Consider the following 22,965-nt stretch of genomic DNA (forward strand, 5'->3'; position numbering starts at 1 on the left):
GATACAGCTTCTGTTTGGGATAATGAAAAAAGCCTGGAAATAGATAGTGGTAATAGATGTATAACAACGTGAGTATATTTAATGCCATTGAACTATATACTTAAACATAGTAAAAAAAAAATAGTCAATTTTATGTTATGTACATTTTACCACAATAATAAAAGCAGTTAGCCCCCCAGAACCCCCATTCCTGGCAGCCAGATGAATGACACCCCCAGCTCTCCCCTAGCAGAAGACTGAGGGTAATTCTCTGAAGGAAGTCAAACAGGCTTCCAGGGGTGGGAGGTACACAGCACTCTTGAGGGTAGGACCACTACACCGAAATGGAAATTTCATGAATATTTACATTCTTCTTGTTGAGCCTTCAGTTCTTTCCTCCCCTCACTTCCTCGGGTGCTGGCACCAGACTGATACTCTCCAGCAAGGGGACAAGACAAGTCACTCTATGAAGAATCAGAGAAGTTCAAGAGATAAGACCGTAATAGTGACATGAGGGCTTCCCCCAAACAGATCACCCATCAGTGAAACCCCCAGTCAACAAGTCCACCTGTCTGCAGAGAGTCACACTATCCTACTAGATGGGGCAAGATGGTCAACGATCACCTGCAGCTACAAAGACAGAGGACAAAACAGACTTAACTGGAGGCGGGGGGGGGGGGGGGGGGGGGTGCAGCAGTTATGCAAGGAAAAAGTAACACTGGAATGACATCACTAGTATCCTTAGAGAGATAAGATGCTCCATCCATGATATAAGCGCAAGGTGTTACACACATGCACAAATGAGTTCTGAGAAATTTTGGGGTTGGCCAAAAACTTTGTTCAGCTTTTTTAGTATGATGACCTCTAGTAGCACTGAGTTGTCTTTAACTTCATCCAGAACAATTTTGTTAGGCTATTGTGACAGCTATCATATTAGCTTGCATTTTTTAAAAATCTTATCAAAAGTGGTGAATTTTTGTATAGCCATTTTAATATTAAGAATGGAAGAAACAAGCAACATTTTCAGCATATTATACTTTATTATGTCAATAAAGGTGAAAACACAACTGAAACACAAAATAAAGATTTGTGCAGTGTTTGGAGAAAGTGCTTGGCACATTTGATTCATCAAATGTGTCAAAAGTGCTTGGCGAAGATTTGTGCTGGAGATTTCTTGCTGGATATGCTTCACATTCCAGTAGACCTGTTGAAATTGATAGCCATCAAATGGAGACATTAATTGAGAACAATCTCCATTACACCACCATGGAGAAAGCCAACAGACTCAAACTATGCAAGTCAAGTACTGAAAATCATTTGCACCAACTTGGTTACACTAATCACTTTGATGTTTGGGTTCCATATAAGTTAAGTGAAAAAACCTTGACTGTATTTTTGCTTGTGATTCTCTACTGAAATGTAACAAAAATGTTTCATTTATAAAACAAATTGTGATGGGCAATGAATACTGTGGATACTGTACAATAATGTGGAACAGAAGAGATCATGGGACAAGTAAAATGAATCAAAACCAACCACACCAAACACTGCTCTTCTTCCAAAGAAGGTGATGTTGTGTACATGGTAGGATTAGAAGGGAACAGAAGAGATCATGGGACAAGTAAAATGAATCACGACCAACCACACCAAACACTGCTCTTCATCCAAAGAAGGTGATGTTGTGTACATGGTAGGATTCGAAGGGAACTCCTTCCAGAAAACCAAGGGATTAATCCCAACAAGTACTGCTCCCAATTAGACCAACTGAAAACACCACTCAATAAAAAGCATCCAGAATTAGTCAACATAAAATGCATAATCTTCTATCAGGATAATGGAAGACCACATGTTTTTTTGATGACCAGGCAAAAACTGTTACAGTTTGAGAAGTTCTGAATCATCCTCCATATTCACCAGACATTACACCTTCAAATGTCTGTTTATTTTGATCTTTACAAAATTTTCTTAATGGAAGAAATTTTAATTCCCTGGAAGACTGTAAAGGGCATCTGGGACAGTTCTTTGCTTAAAAAGATAAAAAGTTCTGGGAAGATGGAATTATAAAGTTGCCTGGAAAATGACAGAAGGTAGTGAAACAAAATGGTGAATACATTGTTCAATAACATTCTTGGTAAAAATGAAAATCATGTCTTTAAGAACTTTTTGGGCAAACCAAACATTATAGCAGAAGTGAAAAATAAAATGTTTAGAAAATAATGTTGAGGCTATCTCCTAGAAAATAATACAAAAATAGAGATATAAAATAGAAAAAATAGGTCAGAAAATTAGAGGACAAATCAGAAGATCTACTAATAATATACAGATGACAGGAATTCCTGAGGGAACAGAGAAAATAGAGATTACAAATAACTCAAGAATATCTCCAAAATAAAGGTTGTGAATTTATTGATTGAAATGAGTTCCGAGCAAAATGGTTGAAAATTTACTTATATCAAGGTGCATTATCATGAATTCAGAACAATGAGTGCAAAGAGAAGATCCTCCATGTTTCAAAGAAAGGACAGGCTTTATCCAAGGGGTCAGGAATAGAATGATAGTAGAATTCTCGATTGGCCACAGTAGATGACAAAAGACAATGGTGCAACGACTTGAATATTCTGAAGAAAAATGATTTCCAACTTGGATTATTTAACCAGCCAGACCCTCACTTTAGTAAAGAATAAAGACACTTCTACCCCTGGACTACCCCTGGACACGGTCAGTGTCTACCCCTGGATCTCCCATATACCATTCCTAAAAAAAAGCTCTTGGAGGTAGGCTCCACCAAATAAGTCAACTAGGAAAGTGAGGAAGAGCGGCTCCACAAATCAGGGATTCAACGCAAGAGAGAGGTATAAAGGTGAAGGGAAATCCTTACACCAGCAGCTGTGCACCCACAGATCTGGAGAGCAACCAGTAAAGACTGGAGCAGATCACAGGTCTCTCTGGAAGGGACTTTTTCAAAAAGATGAAATTGATACAATTCTTCATGTGTTTAAGCATATTAAGAGATTTACACAAGGAGAGTTGGGAATTAATCAGTGATAAGGACATGAAAAATCTAACAAATTAGAGAGCAAGTCACCTAGAGATATTAAGTGAAGCAAGTCAGAAGGAGAAACATAAATATCATATATCACTTATATGTGGAATCTAAAAAAATGATACAAGTGAACTTATTTACGAAACAGAAATAGACTCACAGACAGAGAAAACAAACTTATGGTTAACAAAGGGGATGGAGGGAAGCTAAATTAAGAGTTTGAGATTACAGAGGCACACTACTGTATATAAAATAGGTAAACAACAAGGACCTACTGTGTAACATAGGGAACTATACTGTAGATCTTGCAATAATCTATAATGGAAAGAATCTGAAAAACAATATATATGTATATATATTATAATATATGTAGTATATATATATATATACTACATATACACATATACATTAACCAAGTCACTTTGCTGTACCCTTGAAACTATCAAAACACTGTAAATTAACTATACTTCAGTTAAAGAAGTGAAAAGAAGAAAGAGCAAGTCAACTATTAACTCCAAGTAATTAAAAGGTTATGCAAATGAAAAGAGTAACCCTAGGGTATTAGATGGTGGATAAACTTGTCTGCAGTTAGAGTTTACACAGCCATAGTAATGAAAAAACTCCAGAAAAAATTTCAGTTAATCTATATTCAGAGTCTGAAGCTGTAGTAAGTACATGTGAGGTGGGAAGCATGGAAGAGAGCTAAATTCTCATCTCCTATGCTAGGAAGTCAAGATATGATACTGAAAAAGCTGCAAAAATTAAAAAGGGGCAAAGTAAACATTTGGTTATGTGTTGTAGATACTAAATTATCAGCCCAAAGACGTGAAAAGTGGAGTAAAATGGAGGTAAAATGGAGGCAGTTGAACTGGACTACATTCCTTGTACAACTATTTAATTCTGCACATTTAGCTTTCATAAAAGTAACACCACATCGTTGTTTTAAATAACTGCAAATACAAAAGCAATCTCATACTCCAAAAACCCTAGAGTTTCCCGTTTGCTATTCAAATTAAACTTAAAGTTTGACTTCATCCGTAAAATCAGTTATTATATGGATTTGAATAGATCGTGAATACAAAAGTGCTTGACACTACAAGTTGTTTAACAAGAATTTACAATCCAAAAGTTAGGAATCCTTAACATTGATTTATTCCATCATGTTGCGTGTGTAGCAAGGAGCCGGGACACGACAAACCTTATCACTGCGTGAAACCAGTGACCTTACCTCAACTCACGCGTCCAGTCCCGCTCTTACCTGTTCCAGGTGGCTATCTACTCTGCCTCTGGGACCAAACTTTTCTGAATTCGGATTCCAGCTTGTGCCACTTCTGGTTGCCTAACTTCAGACAATGTTCTTAGCTTTTCGAATCTCAGCTTCCCTACCAGGCAATAGTAAAGCCTCTCTTGAGAAACTGCTGTGACAAACACACGGGAAATTAACAGAAATTTCTTTGCTTTGGTGGGTTAGTAATCACAGATCCCCGACTCCAGCGTCTGTCTTCCTGGGCGCGCGGGACACAAGAGACGCCAGCATAGATCTGCTCGGCGCGGGGAGGATCCCGCCACCATGGCAACCGGAGACGCCTCGCGTTCTCGGCCGCCCGCGGCAGAGCGGAGAAGGCCAGCTGGTCGCTGGCCTCGAAGACCCCGGCGGCATGAGGGGGGAGGAGGCGGCGGCAGCCGTGACGGTGCCCGAGGCGGGCAGCGATGGCGAGCAGTCCCGGCCGCCCGCAGGCCTGGGGTGCGCGGCGCGCGGAGAGCCGGGCGGCGGCGGTCCCCAGGAGTCCCGCAAGCAGTGTGAGTTCCCTTCCAGCCGTGGACACCGTGGGAGGGACGTGGGCGAGGAGAAGCCGTGAAAGGCGAACGGGGGAAACCGCGGTCGGACTAGCTGAAGCCGCAAAGGTTTTGGAGGGAGGGCTTGGAGTTGCTGTTTTGGCAAAGGTAAGGGCCGAAGGCATCTGGTCCATTTCCCCAAGCCCTCCTTCATAAAAGGTTTTCTGAGCCCAGGTAGCCTCCAACTTAATGGGTAGTGGCATTGGCCTGGGAGGTATTGGAAAAAAAAATCGCGCACGTGTGAATACACAGAGTATTCAAAATATTAAATTACAAAATATATTTTAATTATAAAATGTGTAAAATATATAAATGTGTTTTACATATAACTATGAAATTAGTTTTTAAATACATAAATTATATACACACGCATGGAAATACGCGTATCATTTTTGTCAATTCCTTCATTTTACAAACCGGGAAATTGAAGTCTAGACTAGCGGAAGGATGTACCTTGCCCACCATCACCCAGTGGCAGGAGAACTCCTTCAAACACTTAAACTCCCATCTCTTGGATTCTCCGTTCCTAAATTATGATTACCTGACCCTTTCAGAATCTTACAGTTATGGGCCACATGCTAACATGCTGTTTCCTCCTGCCCTGCCAAACATAAAAACAACCTTCCAAGAAGTAAAAAGCAGGTCTGGTTCACAGTCACAACCAACATAGTTGAAAGTTTGAGTCCGCGCCTGGTCGAAGCGCTCATCCATCTTGTTCCATAAATTTGCAGATATTTCCCAGCCCCGTGTAACCCACACATCTTCAGTAGGTGCTGAGGAATGATGAAGATGAAAATAATAGTCTGAAGAAGGTGAGCGATTCCCAGTCCTTCTGCAGAGCCTCGCTGATTGCCCCTCTAGAGAGCCGCCTGGCTCCAGACAGGAGCAGGGACTTCTGCTCCCCCAGGGACCACACACCCCGTCTTGGGAGCCCGGGACCTCCCGAGGAGCCTCAGAACTGCTGTTGCCTGCCTCTTTCCTCAGCATCAGTCACAATATACCTGATTATGATGCCTCATTCTTGTTCTTGTCAACAGCACGCAGAGACCTTATTTAGAGCAACTAAGTTCAGTGTATATGTAAGTATTCAGTGTATTTAAGGAATTCTTTACTCTGACTTGAAATTCTACCTGCAAATTTTCTCATAAGCGATACTAGAATTTAAAGGTTCTTTATTCTTTTTGGCTGTAGGAGTAAAAGGTGGAATTAGCCATTTTCTTGTCAATTGAACAAATATTGAGTGCTGATTGTGTGCCTGCCATTGGGCAGTTGCTGGGAAATGAGTAATGAGTTAAGGCTGGTATCCAAACACTCAAGGGCACAGAGTCAGGGTGGGAACATATGAAGAGTGCCTGCCTCAAGCTTTCTGAGCTCATCGTTTAGGGCCTCAGCTGAAGTAGAGACAGATTATTCATACCTGCACAAGTACCCATTTAATTTTCAAAAAAAATTTTTTTTAAGTCTTCAGTCTCTATTTTTTGGAAAGGTCCTGTGTCTGTACACCTTCTACTCCCTAATCACACATCTGCTCCCAAATATACACAGATAAAATATGGTCCTTTCCCACTGAAACATCTTTGGATTATATAATGGTGGCTATTTGAGCCCCATCAAGTCTTTTATTGCTTCAGTATTACCTTTATTGTTACCTTTATTTTTTTATCCATGCCTTTAAAATAATTTCTAGTGCTCTCACCATGATAGCTGAACTATCCCAACATTCTCCGTTTTATTAAATCACTGAATCCAGTATTCTAGGTACCGTTAGATTAGGGTAGTGTGGTCGGACCATAACCTCCCCTAATCTGAACATTATACTTCTATTAAGTGAATCTATATAAATTTACCATAGCTGTTTTGGCAGACACGTTAGATTACTAGCACATGACAAGTGCAATCTTTCTCTTTTCCCCTTTGTCCAATTGAAAACATTTGGCCCAGGCCTTTTCTGTCCCGTACTTATGCAGTCCCTCTGTTTGGCCCTAAATGCAGGTCATTATATTTATCCCCATCAGTACCATCCTATGGATATGAACGTTTCATTCCAAGTATGGAAGGCCCTTTGAGTCCTGAGCTTGCCATTCAGCACATAAACCATTCACCAAATTTGTGTCATTCTCACATTTGGTGAATTTGCTGAAAGTTCCTATATTCAGATTAACTAATTAAATGGTGAACCCCACAGTTCCAAGTAGAGTCTCTGGAAATCCCTGATCTGTCAAGTAGCATCTTTGGCGTGGGCACTCTGCCTCCTATATGAATGCACTTTATCAAATGTCTTGCTGAAATGCAAATACTAAACTATGGCTGCAACATCTCCCTAATCTAGTCAGTTTAGTAACTTGGTTTGAAAGGGTCAGCTATGTTGTTCAGCCGCTAAATCGTGTCTGTCTCTTTGTGATCCCATGGACTGCTAGCATCCCAGGCTTCCCTGTCTTTCACTGTCTCCTGAAGTTTGCTCAAACTCATGTCCATTGAGTCAGTGATGCCATCCAACCATCTCATCCTCTGTTGTCCCCTTCTCCTCCTGCCTTCAATCTTTCCCAGAATCAGGGTCTTTTCCAAAGAATTGACTGTTCACATCAGGTAGCCAAAGTATTGGAGTTTCAGCTTTAGCATCTGTCCTTTCAATGAATATTCAGGGTTTATTTCCTTTAGGATTGACTGGTTTGATCTCCTTGCTGTCCAAAGGACTCTCAAAAGTTTTCTTCAGTACCACAGTTTGAAAGCATCAATTTCTTTTCATTTTTATGACTAGTTTTAAGACTTTTGAAACTCACCTTCTCATCCATAAGTGAAAGTGAAAGTTGTTCAGTCGTGTCTGACCTTTGCAACTCCATTGACTGTAGTCCTTGGAATTCTCTAGGTCAGAATACTGGAGTGGCTAGCTTTACTCTTCTTCAGGGGATCTTCCCAACCCAGGGATTGAACACAGGTCTCCTGCATTGCAGGTGGATTCTTTACCAGCTGAGCCACAAGGGAAGCCCCTCATCCATAAAGTAGGAATAATTTAACTTCCCATAGGCTGATTGTCAAGAAGAAAGATAGTATGCATAAGATGCCTAGGGCATGGAAGCATTCAATAAATCATAGCAATTGTTAATAGCCAGCTTGTTTGCTTCCTTCCTTTCTTTGTCTTTCTGGGAGCAAGGAACATTTGCCCATACTAGCTCCTTATGAGCTTCCCAGGTGGCACAGTGGTAAAGAATCCACCTGCCAATGCAGGAGACATGGGTTCAATCCTTGGTCCAGGAAGATTCCCCGGTAGGAAATGGCAACCCACTCCAGTATTCTTGCCTGGAAAATCCCATGGACAGAGGAACCTGGCGGGCTACAATGCATGGGCTCCCAAAGAGTTGGACATGACTGAGTGTGCGTGCGTGTGCACACAGACAAACACACACACACACACACACACACACAGCTCTTTACAAGTCTGTCATTTTTCATAGTTCCTCAAAACCTTTGATGATTTCTTCTGTGAATTCTTGTGAGAGAAAGGCTGGAATTTGTCAAGAGACTTGAAATTACAGCACGTGATCTCTTCCTTTCTACTGAGCTATTATAGGCTTTTCCTCTTAGCCAAATTTCTTAAACCCTTTTCTGCCTGAAGATCATGATTTGACTGAATTTTAAACCAGAGTTAAACTTGAGTAATGCTGACCCACATTCATCTCTCATTCATATGACTGAATCTGGGGGAAAACAAGACCAGACCCAGAGAGTATCTCACTCTACCTTGTTCATGTCTAAGGGTGTGTTTGGGTCTCATGACCAGGAATGACCCAGACCCACAGCAAGAAGCAGTGGGTCTCTTGCCCCATTTGGGCCAGTCTGCACACAGGTCAAATTGGTTCCTTATCAGTTAGTCTGGAAAAGATGACACCTGCCATATCTTTGCATTGGTCATTGAGAGTCTCCATGGCTCCCTGGATGGAGCTTTTAAGCACGAGGACTAGAACCTACCAGCTGCCTGCCGTTCACAGGGCTGTGTGGGCAGACACACACATAGAGGAACCTGTACTCCGCCTGATTGAACTATGCTTCAGTGCCACTTGAACACACACTTGTTGAGCATCTCTTATTTTTTTAAATCTGTGTTTATTTATTTCTGGCTATGCTGGGTCTTCGCAGCTTCACGCTGGCACTCTCTAGTTGTGGCAAGAGGAGGCTACTGTCTAGCATGCTGGCTTCTCACTGCCGTGGCGTCCCTCATTGAGGAGCACAGACTCTGGGGAGCACAGGCTTCAGTCGTTGTGGCTCACAGGCTCTAGGCCCAGCAGGTGGGGTGCACAAGCTTAGCTGCCCCAAGGTCTGTGGGATCTAGTTTCCTGACCAGGGGTCAGACCCCGTGTCCTCTGCATCGGCAGGCAGGTTCTTAAACACTGGACCAGCAGGGAAATCCTGTCGAGCATCTATTATAATGTCACACTCTGTTCTAGGACTCTGATGAACTGAACAGACAACACCTCTGCTCTTATGGTATATATCCTGGCAAGGGAGACATACGGTCCTAATCGTTACACAAATAAAATTGTATGTAAAGTAAATGAGGCTGCATACACATTGCAATAAATCAAATGAAAGAAAAGAGGAGACTACTATGAGAAAAAGTAACCAGGGACATTTCAAGATTGTGGAGCCAAGCACAATTTCCTTAAAGAACTGACATTTCAGCTTAGACCTGACATTCAGGTAGAAGTTACCCAGGCAAAAATAATTATGAGAAAGACAGTTCGGGCAGAGAAAATAGAATGTGCAAAAGAGACAATGTGTGGTGATGGACAGAAAGGCCACGTGGCTGGAGCTCAGGGAGCAACAGAGAGAAGGGCTGACAAGAGAGCGTGGAGAGACAGACAGACTCAGATGACTCCCTGGGCTGAGCAGAAGAAATGTAACTAAAGAGCGTAGAAAAAATAGTCCATCCTCAAGTAGAGCAGTGAAGTCTTGTGGGGCCAGGTTTGGAGGACAGGAAAAGGTCATATGTCCATTAGTGACACTCCACTACAATTCAGGTTTATTCTTTTAAAAAGGTGATGAAATACTGCTATACTGTTCTATATTAGGTATCTGGATTGTAGGTTCTGTGCATGAAAGTGAAAGTTGCTCAGTCGTGTCCGACTCTTTGTGACCTCATGGACTATACAGTCCATGGAATTCTCCAGGCCAGAATACTGGAATGGATAGCCTTTCCCTTCTCCAGGGGGTCTTCCCAACCCAGGGATCGAACCCAGGTCTCCCGCATTGCAGGCGGATTCTTTATCAACTGAGCCACCATGTATCTTTATTACTCACCGCTGTGTCCTCTGCCCCAAATGCCTGGCACAGAGTATGTCTTTAATAAGAATTTATCGAATAAATGAAAGTTTTCTTCAAGCTAATGAAGAAAACTTCATATATTATTTCATAATACTTAAAATAAGTTGTCTGAAACTTAACCGCAAAATGTAAAGTTCATCCCCCCACCCCGGTCCCCCACAATGCTATAAGTTACACTGGAAGGGATCTTTCCAAAATAGAGTCTGCAGGATGAAACACCTGCTATTCGTATGGAAGGATTTGTCTCTTTAAAAAATAGTTATTTATGTAAATAATGACTAGAAGGTTGGGCAGAATTTATGATAAGCAACCAATTTTGTTAATGTCTTTACAGGGAAGAAGTTTTTATATTGTGAACCACATAAGAGAATTAAGGAAGTACTCGAAGAAGAACTTTATATTAAAAGAGATGAATGCCACATTAAACATCCACCTGCAGGTAATCTCAGTGACAAATGAAGTATATTTGCCAAATGGATATAAAATTGCCTGTTTGGTGGCAGTGATTATTTTATTTATTGCAAAACCATGAGTATTAAAATAAAAACAGCCTCCTTGGAGGTTCTTGGCTAATTTTATAATTATTTTGCCTTTGTCCAAATAAACTGTTGCATTTACATTGCTGTCCCACATTTTTGGTGGGTTTATTTCTACTTAATGATAAGTAGAATTTTTCCAAGTGTCTGGAAAGCACAATAACATCTTCAATCTTTATCAATATAAGTAGTACCAATAACAGTGCTTCTCAAAGTATTGACTGCATCAGAATTATCTAGGAATTACCTGTTAAAAAGCAGATACCTGAGCCCCATCTATAGAATAACTGGCTTAGAAAGTCTGGGGTGGAAGCCCAAGAATTTGCATTTCTACCAAGTCCCCAGTTGATGATGCTGGTCCAGAGACCCCACTTTGCAAATCACTGACCCAGAAGAATCTAAGTCATTTAAATAGGTCAATTCATCCCAGGATTTTATCTCACATACACATAGTATATGGGTTACATGGTCTGGGCTTTGATAGCTCACACTGATGGTTCATTTGAAAAAAGATATGCTCTCAAGAGGGCTTCCTGGCAGTTCAGTGATAAAAAATCTGCCTACCCACGCAGGAGATGTGGGTTTGATCCCTGGGTCAGGAAGATTCCCTGGAGGAGGGCATGGCAACCCACTGCAGTATTCTTAACCTGGAGAATCACATGGACAGAGGAGCCTGGCAGGCTAGGGTCGCACAGAGTTGGATACGACTAAAGCAACTGGGCACACACACGTGCATACTCTAAAGAATCCCTTATAGACATTGTTTTGAGACTGCTGAAGCTCCTTATTTTTATAGCTCCTCCTCGGTGATTAGTAGGTGCATATTTCATGCTTTAATTGAAACCCTCTTGGATACCAGCAGTTGCTTGAAGATACAAAAGAAAGCTAAGACTTGACTCCTGTACTTAGAGAACTTGACACTTTCCGAGGAGAATTGTTGAACAACAGGCTGTGCTGTGCTAAGTTGCTTCAGTCGTGTCCAGCTCTTGGCAACCCTATGGACTGCCGCCCGCCAGGCTCCTCTGTCCATGGAATTCTCCAGGCAAGAACACTGGAGTGGGTAGTCATTTCCTCCTCCAGGGGATCTTCCCAACCCAGGGATCCAACCTATGTCTCAGATCTCCTGCGCTGGCAGGTGGGTTCTTCACCCCTCGTGCCGCCGGGGAAGCCCAAGCTAGTGGGACCCAAACTAGAGCAGAGGCTGCAGGCCCAGAGGTACAGCTTTTCAGACCCCAAGACATAGCTTCACACTTGATGGGGTTTTTTCTATTTCTTCACTCCCTGCTCTGTCCCGTTGATCTATTTATTGATCTCAATACCAATGCCACATTGATACTACAGCTTTAAATAATGTCTTCTTTTTCCTTTAAGAATTTTTTCCCCCACTTCACGTTTTAAAACCAGCATAGAAATGCCTTTTAAGGTCTTCTTGTGTCACCCATTCTTATGGAAAGAGAGGTCAAAGGAATGGCTAATTTTGTTCATACAGTGTCTTGAAGGAAAGTTGAAAGTCTTAGAGTTTGAACTCTATGGATGGATGCAGAATGGCCAACTAAATTGTTTCTCTGAAACCCAATCTACATATACTGTTTCTCTGATGATTAAAAAAACATATTTAAGTCTATAGAATTGTATTTGGGTCCCCTTCATTTCAGAGATGACATAAAAGCTAATTTATACACTATTTGGATGGTGTGTTGATTCTTAATGGATAAATTTATTTATGTCAGTCTGAATAATTAGGAAAAATCATTCAGTTTATAAAAATTCATTTTTCTAGGCAATCTTCTCAAATATTGAAAGTGAAAGTGGCTCAGTTGTGTCCAACTCTTTGCAACCGCAAGGACTATACAGTCCATGAAATTCTCCAGGCCAGAATACTGGAGTGAGTAGCCTTTTCCTTCTCCAGGGGATCTTCCCAACCCAAGTATTGAACCCAGGTCTCCCGCATTGCGGGTGGATTCTTTACCAGCTGAGTCACAAGGGAAGCTCACAAATGCTGGAATGGGTAGCCTATCCCTTCTGCCAGAGGATCTTCCCGACCCAGGAATCCAACTGGGGTCTCCTGCCTTGCAGGTGGATTCTTTATGGACTGAGCTACCAGGGAAGACCTCTCAAATATTTTTCTATAAAAAGAAGACTGCATGGGGTGCTGCATTTTTTATAGCATCCACCAGAGGTCGCACAGAGGTGCTATTTTAGCCTAGGAAAAAATCAAAGCTGAGAGCTGCTTCTGTAAGGTTAAGTTTTAAAGGGTTCTAATGATGAAAACAAAAAAGATCTTCATGACCCGGATAATCACAATGGTGTGATCACTCACCTAAAGCCAGACATCCTGGAATGTGAAGTCAAGTGGGCCTTGGAAAGCATCACGATGAACAAAGCTAGTGGAGGTGATGGAATTCCAGTGGCGCTATTTCAAATCCTGAAAGATGATGCTGTGAAAGTGCTGCACTCAATATGCCGGCAAATTTGGAAAACTCAGCAGTGGCCACAGGACTGGAAAAGGTCAGTTTTCATTCCAATCCCTAAGAAAGGCAATCCCAAAGAATGCTCAAACTACCACACAATTGCACTCATCTCACATGCTAGTAAAGTAATGCTCAAAATTCTCAAAGTCAGGCTTCAGCAATACATGAACCGTGAACTTCCAGATGTTCAAGCTGGTTTTAGAAAAGGCAGAGGAACCAGAGATCAAATTGCCAACATCCGCTGGATCATTGAAAAAGCAAGAGAGTTCCAGAAAAACATGTTTTTCTGCTTTATTGACTACACCAAAGCCTTTGACTGTGTGGATCACAATAAACTGTGGAAAATTCTGAAAGAGATGGGAATACCAGACCACCTGACCTGCCTCTTGAGAAACCTGTATGCAGGTCAGGAAGCAACAGTGAGAACTGGACATGGAACAATGCACTGGTTCCCAGTAGGAAAAGGAATACGTCAAGGCTGTATATTGTCACCCTGTTTATTTAACTTCTCTGCAGAGTACATCATGAGAAACGCTGGGCTGGAAGAAGCACAAGCTGGAATCAAGATTGCCGGGAGAAATATCAATAACCTCAGATATACAGATGACATCACCCTTATGGCAGAAAGTGATGATGAACTAAAGAGCCTCTTGATGAAAGTGAAAGAGGAGAGTGAAAAAGTTGGCTTAAAGCTTAACATTCAGAAAACTAAGATCATGGCATCTGGTCCCATCATTTCATGGGAAATAGATGGGGAGACAGTGGAAACAGTGTAAGACTTTATTTTGGGGGGCTCCAAAACCACTGCAGATGGTGATTGCAGCCATGACATTAAAAGACACTTACTCCTTGGAAGGAAAGTTATGACTAACCTAGATAGCATATTAAGAAGCAGAGACACTGCTTTGCCAACAAAGGTCTGTCTGGTCAAGGCTATGGTTTTTCCAGTGGTCATGTATGGATGTGAGAGTTGGACTGTAAAGAAAGCTGAGTGCCGAAAAATCGATGCTTTTGAACTATGGTGTTGGAGAAGACTCTTGAGAGTCCCTTGGACTGCAAGGAGATCCAACCAGTCCATCCTAAAGGAGATCAGTCCTGAGTGTTCATTGGAAGGACTGATGCTGAAGCTGAAACTCCAGCACTTTGGCCACCTCATGCAAAGAGTTGACTCATTGGAAAAGACCCTGATGCTGGGAGAGATTGGGGGCAGGAGGAGAAGGGAACAAGAGAGGATGAAATGGCTGGATGGCATCACTGACTCGATGGCCATGGGTTTGTGTAAACTGCGGGAGTCAGTGATGGACAGGGAGGCCTGGCATGCTATGATTCATGGGGTCGCAAAGAGTCGGACACGACTGAGCGACTGAACTGAACTGAATGATGAAAAACGGAAGCCTACTATATTTTTTCTTTTTCGTTTCTTCTCCTTTTCACTGCTGGCATCCCCACATTGACCAGAACAGGAAACTAGCACCTAGGGAGAGTCCCACACTCTTCCAGCCTAGCCCTGAGAACTTAGGCTGGCAGCTTGCATCAGTTACTGTAAACTGGAAGAAGGTTTACAGTGACAAACTCTTTTAAATATCAGAAGAAAGATATGGCCTCTCTTGCTGGAGGACACACCTTGCCACACACATCCAGAGTTCTGCATAAAACTTTTAGGGGCTTGAATGTCGTCTTCCCAGGTAGTGCAGGAGTGAAGAATCTCCCTGTGAATGCAGGAGACGCAGGAGTCAGGGGTTCGATCCCTGGGTGGAGAAGATCCCCTAGAGGAAGGCATGGCAACCCACTCCAGTGTTCTTGCCTGGGAAATCTCATGGAAAGAGGAGCCTGGAGGGCTACAGTCCATGGGGTGCAAAAGAGTCATACAAAACAGCAACTGAGCAGGCACACACATGATGTATAAGCAGCTCTTCCTAGATGTTGGAAGTAAGTACACTTGACCCATTATTTCTGCTTCTTCACTTATCATCTGCTCTGTCACCCATCCCAGCTAGGCCTTTGCTTCCACACATGCAAGGAAATTGTTCTTTTCCAGATTGCAAATGACCTTTCTCGTTAAGGTCAAATGTAGTGATCTTCAAGGTCAAATCCAATCCACCAACTCAACTTCTCCACAGCATATGACATAACCATTTACTCCTTGCCCGGAAAACACATTCTCAGCTCAGCCTCCAGGCCGCCACGCTCCAGTCTCCTGGTTTTAGTTGTTCCTCTCTTCCTCTATCCTCTTTGCTGACTGCTTCTTCTATGCTCTAAAATGTGGAAAACTCAGTCACAGACCTTTTTCTGTACCCGCTCCCTCCCTGCAGATCACGCTTGGCCCTCTTGTGCTGACAACTCCAAAATTTATATATCTCCAGCCTCTGATTTTCAAATTCCCAGAAGTCTACTTGGCTTGGATATCTAAAGGCCTCTCAAACTTAGCATGACCAGAATAGAATAAAAATCTTTAAAGATTTTTTAATATGGACCATTTTAAATCTTTATTGAATCTTTTATAATATTGTTTTTGTTCAACGTTTTGGGTTTTTGTCCACGAGGCATGTGGTATCTTCGTTCCCTGGTGGTAGTGTTTTAGTTGCTAAGTCACGTCCGACTTTGGCGACCCCATGGGCTGTAGCCTGCCAGGCTCCTCTGTCCATGGAATTCTCCAGGCAAGAATACTGGAGTGGGTAGCCATTCCCTTCTCCAGGGAATCTTCCCAACCCAGGTATTGAACCTGGTCTCCTGTATTGCAGGCAGATTCCTTACAGATTTAGCTACAAGGGAAGCCCAAGTTCCCTGACCAGGGATCAAACCTGCACCCTCTGCTTTAGAGGGTGAAATCTTAACCACCGGACCACCAGGGACATCCCTACATCCCAGCTTTTAAAATCCCACTCTTCAGTGGGTCTTCCCCGTCTCAAGAAATGGTACTGCCATTCACTCAGTTGACTAGGCCTAGAAGGCAAATCCTCTCTCCATGGTCAGTCCATCAGTGAATCCTGTGAAATCTACATTTGAAAGATATTTGAAATTTCCTGACCTTGCCCAAAACATCTACTTCTGCCTCATTGACCACGCTAAAGCCTTTGACTGTGTGGATCACAACGAACTGTGGAAAATTCTTAAAGTGATGGGAATGCCAGACCACCCTACCTGCCTCCAGAAAAACCTGTATACAGGTCAAGAAACAACAGGTAGAACTGGACATGGAACAACAGACTGGTTCCAAATCGGGAAAGGAGTACATCAAGGCTGTATATTGTCACCCTGCTCATTTAACTCACATGCAGAGTACATCATGAGAAATGTTGGGCTGGATGAAGCACAAGCTGGAATCAAGATTGCAGGGAGAAATATCAATAACCTCAGATATGCAGATGACACCACCCTTATGGAAGAAGGTGAAGGCGAACTAAAGAACCTCTTGATGAAGGTGAAAGAGGAGAGTGGAAAAGTTGGCTTAAAACTCAGCATTCAGAAAATGAAGATCATGGCATCTGGTCCCATCACTTCATGGGAAATAGATGGGGAAACAGTGGAAACAGTGAGAGACTTTATTTTTTGGGGCTCCAAAATCACTGCAGATGGTGACTGCACCCATGAAACTAAAACACATTTACTCCTTGGGAGAAAAGCTATGACCAAACTAGAAAGCATATTGCTGACAAAGGTCAGTCTAGTCAAAGCCATGGTTTTTCCAGTGGTCATGTATGGATGTGAGAGTTGGACCATAAAGAAGGCTGAGCACTGAAGAATTGATGCTTTTGAACTGTGGTGTTGGAGGAGACTCTTGAGAGTCCCTTGGACTGCAAGGAAATCAAAGCAGTCAGTCCTAAAGGAAATCAGTCTTGAATATTCATTGGAAGAACTGATGCTGAAACTGAAGCTCCAATACTTTGGCCACCTGATGGGAAGGTCTGACTCATTAGAAAAGACCCTGATCCTGGGAAAGATTGAAGGCAGGAGGAGAAGGGGACAACAGAGGATGAGATGGTTGGATGGCATCACTGACTCAATGGACATGAGTTTGAACAAGCTCCAGGAGATGGTGATGGACAGGGAAGCCTGGTGTACTGCAGTCCATGGGGTTGCAAAGAGTCAGACATGACTAAGCAACTGAACAACAGCAACCACTTTGCCCACAACCACCTTCCCCAAACCCCAGTCATCTCTCAGTAATAGCCCCCAGTGACAGTTTCTGCTCTTTCCCCCTGCAGTCGATTCTCTTCTCAGAAACCAGAGGCATCTCTGACAAACATAAATCTTAGCCCATCACTTCCATGCTTAAATCTCTCCAATGCCTTCTTATTTTCCTTAGGCTAAATTTCAACTTTGTCGGGTGGCCTGCTCACCTCTGTGAACTCGTCTCCCATACTTTCCGACTCCACGTTAGCTGCACAGTTTTTCTTGAAATTCCCTCGAGAGTCTTCTCCAGCACCACAGTCCAAAAGCATCAATTCTTCAGCACTCAGCCTTATTTATGGTCCAACTCTCACATCTGTATACAGGACTACTGAAAAACCAAAGCTTTGACTATACAGACCTTTGTCAGCAAAGTGATGTCTGTGTTTTTTAATAATGCTGTCTAGGTTTGTTGTAGCTTTTCTTCCATGGAGCAAGTGATAGAAATAAGAAAAAAAGTATTTCTGTGGTATCCATGCCTCCAAAAAATGTAGAAAAAGAAAAAAACTGGGAGAGCCAAATATTTCTTACCTTTAGTCTGCTCTACTTACTTATATTATTTGCCTGGCCCTTTCTCTCTCTTTTTTCTATGTGTATATGCATATATGAATATATATTTTTATTTGAATTTAAGCAATTTCTACTGTTCCTTATATACACCCAAGCCTATCTAAATTCTGGGAATCGTTAACTTATTGACCTCACTGGGCCTCACTTCTAGCATTGTCTTATTGTTTGGGGGCATGTCTCTTGCTCTTGTTACATGATGTTGTTGCTAAACAAGCCTACTTGGTTTTGTTGTTAAGCAAGTCTGCTTCCTTGAGTTATCATTAACTTACAGGAGTCTCCTATACCTTTTACTCCCCCAGTGCGATTAGCTATTTAATCACCTACTTTGTCCGTTTACTCATTCCCTATCACTATTCTTCCCATTTTGTAGCTCTAGAAGCTGAGGCTAGGGGGAGGAACTGTTGTCACTCACTGGAATAACATACATGAATGTAGGTTCATCTGAAGCTCATATCTTTGTTCTTTGTCATTGGGTTATACTTTATGAGATTATATTTTCTTAGAGTGAAAAAAGATTTCAAACTGCATTGGTAGTGAATAGTATTCTTTTCGGTAAAAACAATGTTGTCAGGATCTTCTCCAGGTTCAGGTCCAAACCTGAGATAGAATAGGTTTCAGAGGCTTTACAGGCTTTACAGATAAGTCACTGGGCCTGGATCTACAGAATCTCATTATCCTGAAAAAAAAACATATGCAGTTTTCTGGCCAGATCTCTGATGTCAGATTCTCTGATGCCTCAGAGGTAAAGAATCTGCCTGCCATGCAGGAGACCGGCTGAAACACAGGAGTGTGTGTGCTAGGTGCTCCTATGGACTATAGAACACCCAGGCTCCTCTGTCCACGGGATTCTCCAGGCAAGAATGCTGGAGAGGGTTGTCATTTCCTTCTCCAGGGGAATCTTCCCCACCCAGGGATCAAACTCAAATCTCTTACATCTCCTATATGGGCTGGCAGGTTCTTTACCACTACCACCACCTGAGAAGCCCTTATTACAGGAGATGTGGGTCAATCCCTGGGTCAGGAAGATGCCCTGGAGAAGGAAATGGCAGCCTACTCCAGTGTTCTTGCCTGGGAAATCTAATGGACAGGGGAACCTGGCGGGTTACAATCCGTGGCGGTCTCAATTGTTGGACATGACTTAGCAACTAAACCACTGACCACCACCATGTAACTTTCTGGATAAGTAAGAATTTAGCTAGCATGATCATTCATGTATTCTTAGCGGTTCCCTGAAGATTTTCCCCTCCTTGCAATTTTTTTTTTAAAGAAGAGGTAGGTTTATGAGGCATGCATTATGGGACTATTGCATTCATTTTGCCATTTATTTTAAAACTACATCTACATTTCAAAAAATTCTGTAAGAGGACCACACAGAAGTAAATTAATGTACTAATTTAATGTTTTTTTCATTTATCTTTATTAGTGGGAGGCTAATTACTTTACAATATTGTAGTGGTTTTTGCCATACATAATTTAATGTTTTTAAATTGCTAGGGTTTTTTGTATTTTTCTGGCTAAAACTAGCAGAGTTTATGGTGGTCGTGAAAAATTTAATTAATGAAGCTTACTAGTTTTCTCTTATACAACAGTCTATTTCCCGACTAATTTTGGGAGTGTGCTACCAGACACATTCATTTGTGTCTATATGTCTGGTTTATTACGTTTAGTATAGATTTAAGAAATTTAAAATGTTACCCAGCAATTAGCCTCCAACTAATAAAAATAAATGGAAAAATAAATAAATAAATAAATAATTAAAAAAAAATCCATGGCTAATTCATTTCAATGTATGACAAAAACCACTGCAATGATGTAAAGTAATTAGCCCCCAACTAATAAAAATAAATGGAAAAATAAATAAATAAATAAATAAATAAATAATTTAAAAAAATAATAATAAAATAAAATGTTACCCAGCAATTGCGGATATTTTTGCTATTCATTAACACATTCAACAAAAATATTTTTGTACCTACAATATATATACAAGGAACTTACTAGACACCAAAAGCATGTTAAAATAATTACCAGAAAAAAAAAAAGATAATCACAGAGCTTAGAAGTCACCAAACATAAGTTTAAATGACTTAAAATTTTCTTCCTCTGACCATGTTTACACAAAGGAAGCATAGACAATATGTTTCTAAGCTGACTTTTCAAGGTCTCATGTTCATTATTCACAGTCTGGAGACAGCTGAAGGAAACAAAAATATTTTTTTTCATTTATTTTTATTACAAAAATATTTTTAAACAGCAGCCTTCTCTGTCAGACCAGGTCAGATCCCACCGGCCAAAATTTTCAGCATAAAGACTTTGTTCTGTAACTTTAAAATTCAGGATAAAAACACACCTAAAAAGATTTCCGAGTAGAAGAGGGCTGGAGGCAAGAAAAGAGGAGAAAGAAAATAATCTCTATAATATTCCTACCTTCCAGAAAGGACTTAATTCTTTTCTCTAGGCTTCTCTCTTGTGCCTGCTTCTCTTTGCAGGTTAAGCTGCCAGCATTGAGGTCTCTCTGGCCAGCTCCACCCCGTCCCCACCCCCCCCCCCCCCCCCCCACCCCTTGTCTTCCTTTCTCCACCTGGAAAGCATTTGCCCAGAGCTGAGAGGCTGAAGCTCCCTTTAAAGATGCCACTGCTTCAAAGGGTATTCATCCTTCTTGCTGATCCTCTTTTCCTCCAGTAGAATATGTATCACTTTCCATAACATTTTCATCCAAAAATATCCTATCCGCTCAAAATCATGTTATTTATTCCAGCAGCCTCTGTCCCCAAGTACAACAAATGCTTGTGCCTAACAATATTTTGCTTTGAGAGTTTTCTTCTTTCATCCAGGCATTTGTGGGCATATGCATTTGTGTTTTAGGTACTTTCTCTGTTAGGGCTTCCCTGTCGGCTCAGCAGTAAAGCATCCTCCTGCCAATGCAGGAGACTCGGGTTTGACCCCTGTGTCAGGAAGATCTCCTGGAGAAGAAAATGGCAACCCACTCCAGTATTCTTGCCTGGGAAATCCCAAGGACAGAGGAGCCTGGCGGTCTACAGTCCACGGGGTCGCAAAAAGTCGGACGTGACTTAGGGAGTAAACAACAGCAGCAACAAATTTTTTTCTATCAAGCTGTGCTTGCATCTGAAAGAGCAAACGAAATTAGATTGGTACAATCTTTCTATCTAATTTGAGATGGGTTTTCTACAGAGTTTTGCCCCCGGATCTTTTTTTTTTTTTTTTGGCTGCTCTGGGTCTTAGTTGCTGCTTCTGAACTCTTAGTTGTGGCATGTGGGATTTAGTTCCCTGACTGGGAATCGAACTCAGTCAACTGCATTGGGAGCATGGAGTCTTAGCCATGGGACCACCAGGGAAGTCCCTGACTCTGTATTTTTAACTGTTTTCTATTTACCACACCTCCCCACAATATGGAATAAATCTAAACCTATTTTCTTGGTCTCACATAGGGTGTCACAGAGAGTATCGAGTAAATGTTTGTGGACTCCTTCATCTGAGAGTTTATTACCCTTTTCTATGTCTAGACAGGGCAGAAGAGGAAACCGGCTTGATCAGTAAGAGAAGATTTAGGTTAAATATTAGAAACAGCTTGAATTTTGAAAGGTCTTGGCAGAAGGAGGTTGTGGAGGCTTCCTTGAAGGTCTTTAGAAAGGCGGGGGAAACTAATCTTGATAGATAGCTTCAGCCACTCCATTCAGGAGCAGAGGAGTCAGTTCAGTGAGTCATGTCAATGACTGTACCTCTGGAAACAGAGTCTCAGTCCATGCTTAGACAGAAAAATCATTGTCTCTGTAAAAAAAAAAAAAAAAAGCTACTATTTATTGGGTACAAAGTACTTATGTCCATTTCATCCAAATGCAATAACAATCCTTCAAGGTAGATATTATTGTCATCCCCATGAGGGGACTGACACATACTGGATTAAATGACTTGCCCAAAGTCATAAAACTGGTAGGTGGTAGAGAAGGGACTGAAATCCAGATCGCCTTGGATCCCAAAGGCTGTGCCCTAGTCGTTACATGGTACAGACTCCTTTCAGGAGCAGTCATGTCAGTGCGTTTGCCATGGGCAACCTTATATTTATGGAGAATATTGGATATTAACATTTGTAGCTTCAGAAATGGGAAAGACAACTTATGGCACTTACCTGAATTCATTTCTTTATTTAACTTGGGTCACAGTTTTCTACACAGTAAATTCTCACTAAATACTTGTTAACTGACTCCCCAAATCTAAACATGTGATTTTAAGATACAGAGAAAAGCCCAGTGCAAATCATTACTAAGCCAGCACTTATTGACAGTATCAGGATTTAGGACTATAATTTGCCTTGTGCAATGAGTAGACATTACTTTACAAATATTTTGCAGTGATGTTTTCCAGTTAGTTTACTGTTTCTTTCAAGAGGGAGATTAACCAGCATCTAGTTTAAAAGATTGTAGGATCTATTGGAGGAGTTAATCTGGCAACTTTGGGTTATGTTATCTTTGGAAATATTTTGTGCTTCTAGAAATTAAATCAGAATCAGATAAGACTGACAGATGAAGTCCATACATTGCCTATTACGTATTCCTAATTTCTCTGTGTTTTGCTGTTGGTTTCTTTATTGACTTTTCATCTTTTTCTTTAGGGGAAGTTAAATTAGTAGCACTGTAGATGTTTAACTGCATAGGAAATAATTGAACAAATGAACTGGAATTACACATTAAACAAATGCTAAAGTCTTTGGGTAGTGTAATTAAGTCAAATAAGTCTCCACCCAAATCTGAGAAAAATAATCGCCAGGTAAATAGTTTAAAAACACTTCGTGCTAAAAAGAGTAGAAACTAATAATCATTATCTTGCTTTTGAAAATATTGACAGTGGCCTTGGAAGGGATATGGAGCATTAAAAGGAACCTCTCTGTGGGAGGCTTGAAGCCAGGACTGCCGAGCAGGAACAGTTTACTGCCACAAGCCAAGTACTATTCGAGGCACGGAGGCCTGAGAAGTAAGATCCTGATACCCTTGATTTCCCCCTGCTCACTGGTGGCTCAGATGGT

The 22,965-nt window shown here is 41.6% G+C and overlaps 1 protein-coding gene across 1 annotated transcript in view; it reads left to right on the forward strand.

Moving 5' to 3' along the window:
- The first annotated feature begins 4,668 nt into the window (after nt 1-4,668).
- C10H11orf97 (chromosome 10 C11orf97 homolog) overlaps nt 4,669-22,965 on the forward strand; it is a 29,809-nt gene continuing 11,512 nt past the window's right edge. The window contains exons 1-3 of the mRNA XM_020885501.2: nt 4,669-4,822; nt 10,512-10,616; nt 22,788-22,913. Coding sequence (XP_020741160.2) covers nt 4,681-4,822; nt 10,512-10,616; nt 22,788-22,913 — 373 coding nt within the window. The 5' untranslated portion in view covers nt 4,669-4,680. The remainder of the gene's footprint in view (nt 4,823-10,511; nt 10,617-22,787; nt 22,914-22,965) is intronic.

The sequence above is a fragment of the Odocoileus virginianus genome, chromosome 10 (genome assembly GCF_023699985.2).
Source record: "Odocoileus virginianus isolate 20LAN1187 ecotype Illinois chromosome 10, Ovbor_1.2, whole genome shotgun sequence".
NCBI lineage: Eukaryota > Metazoa > Chordata > Mammalia > Artiodactyla > Cervidae > Odocoileus > Odocoileus virginianus.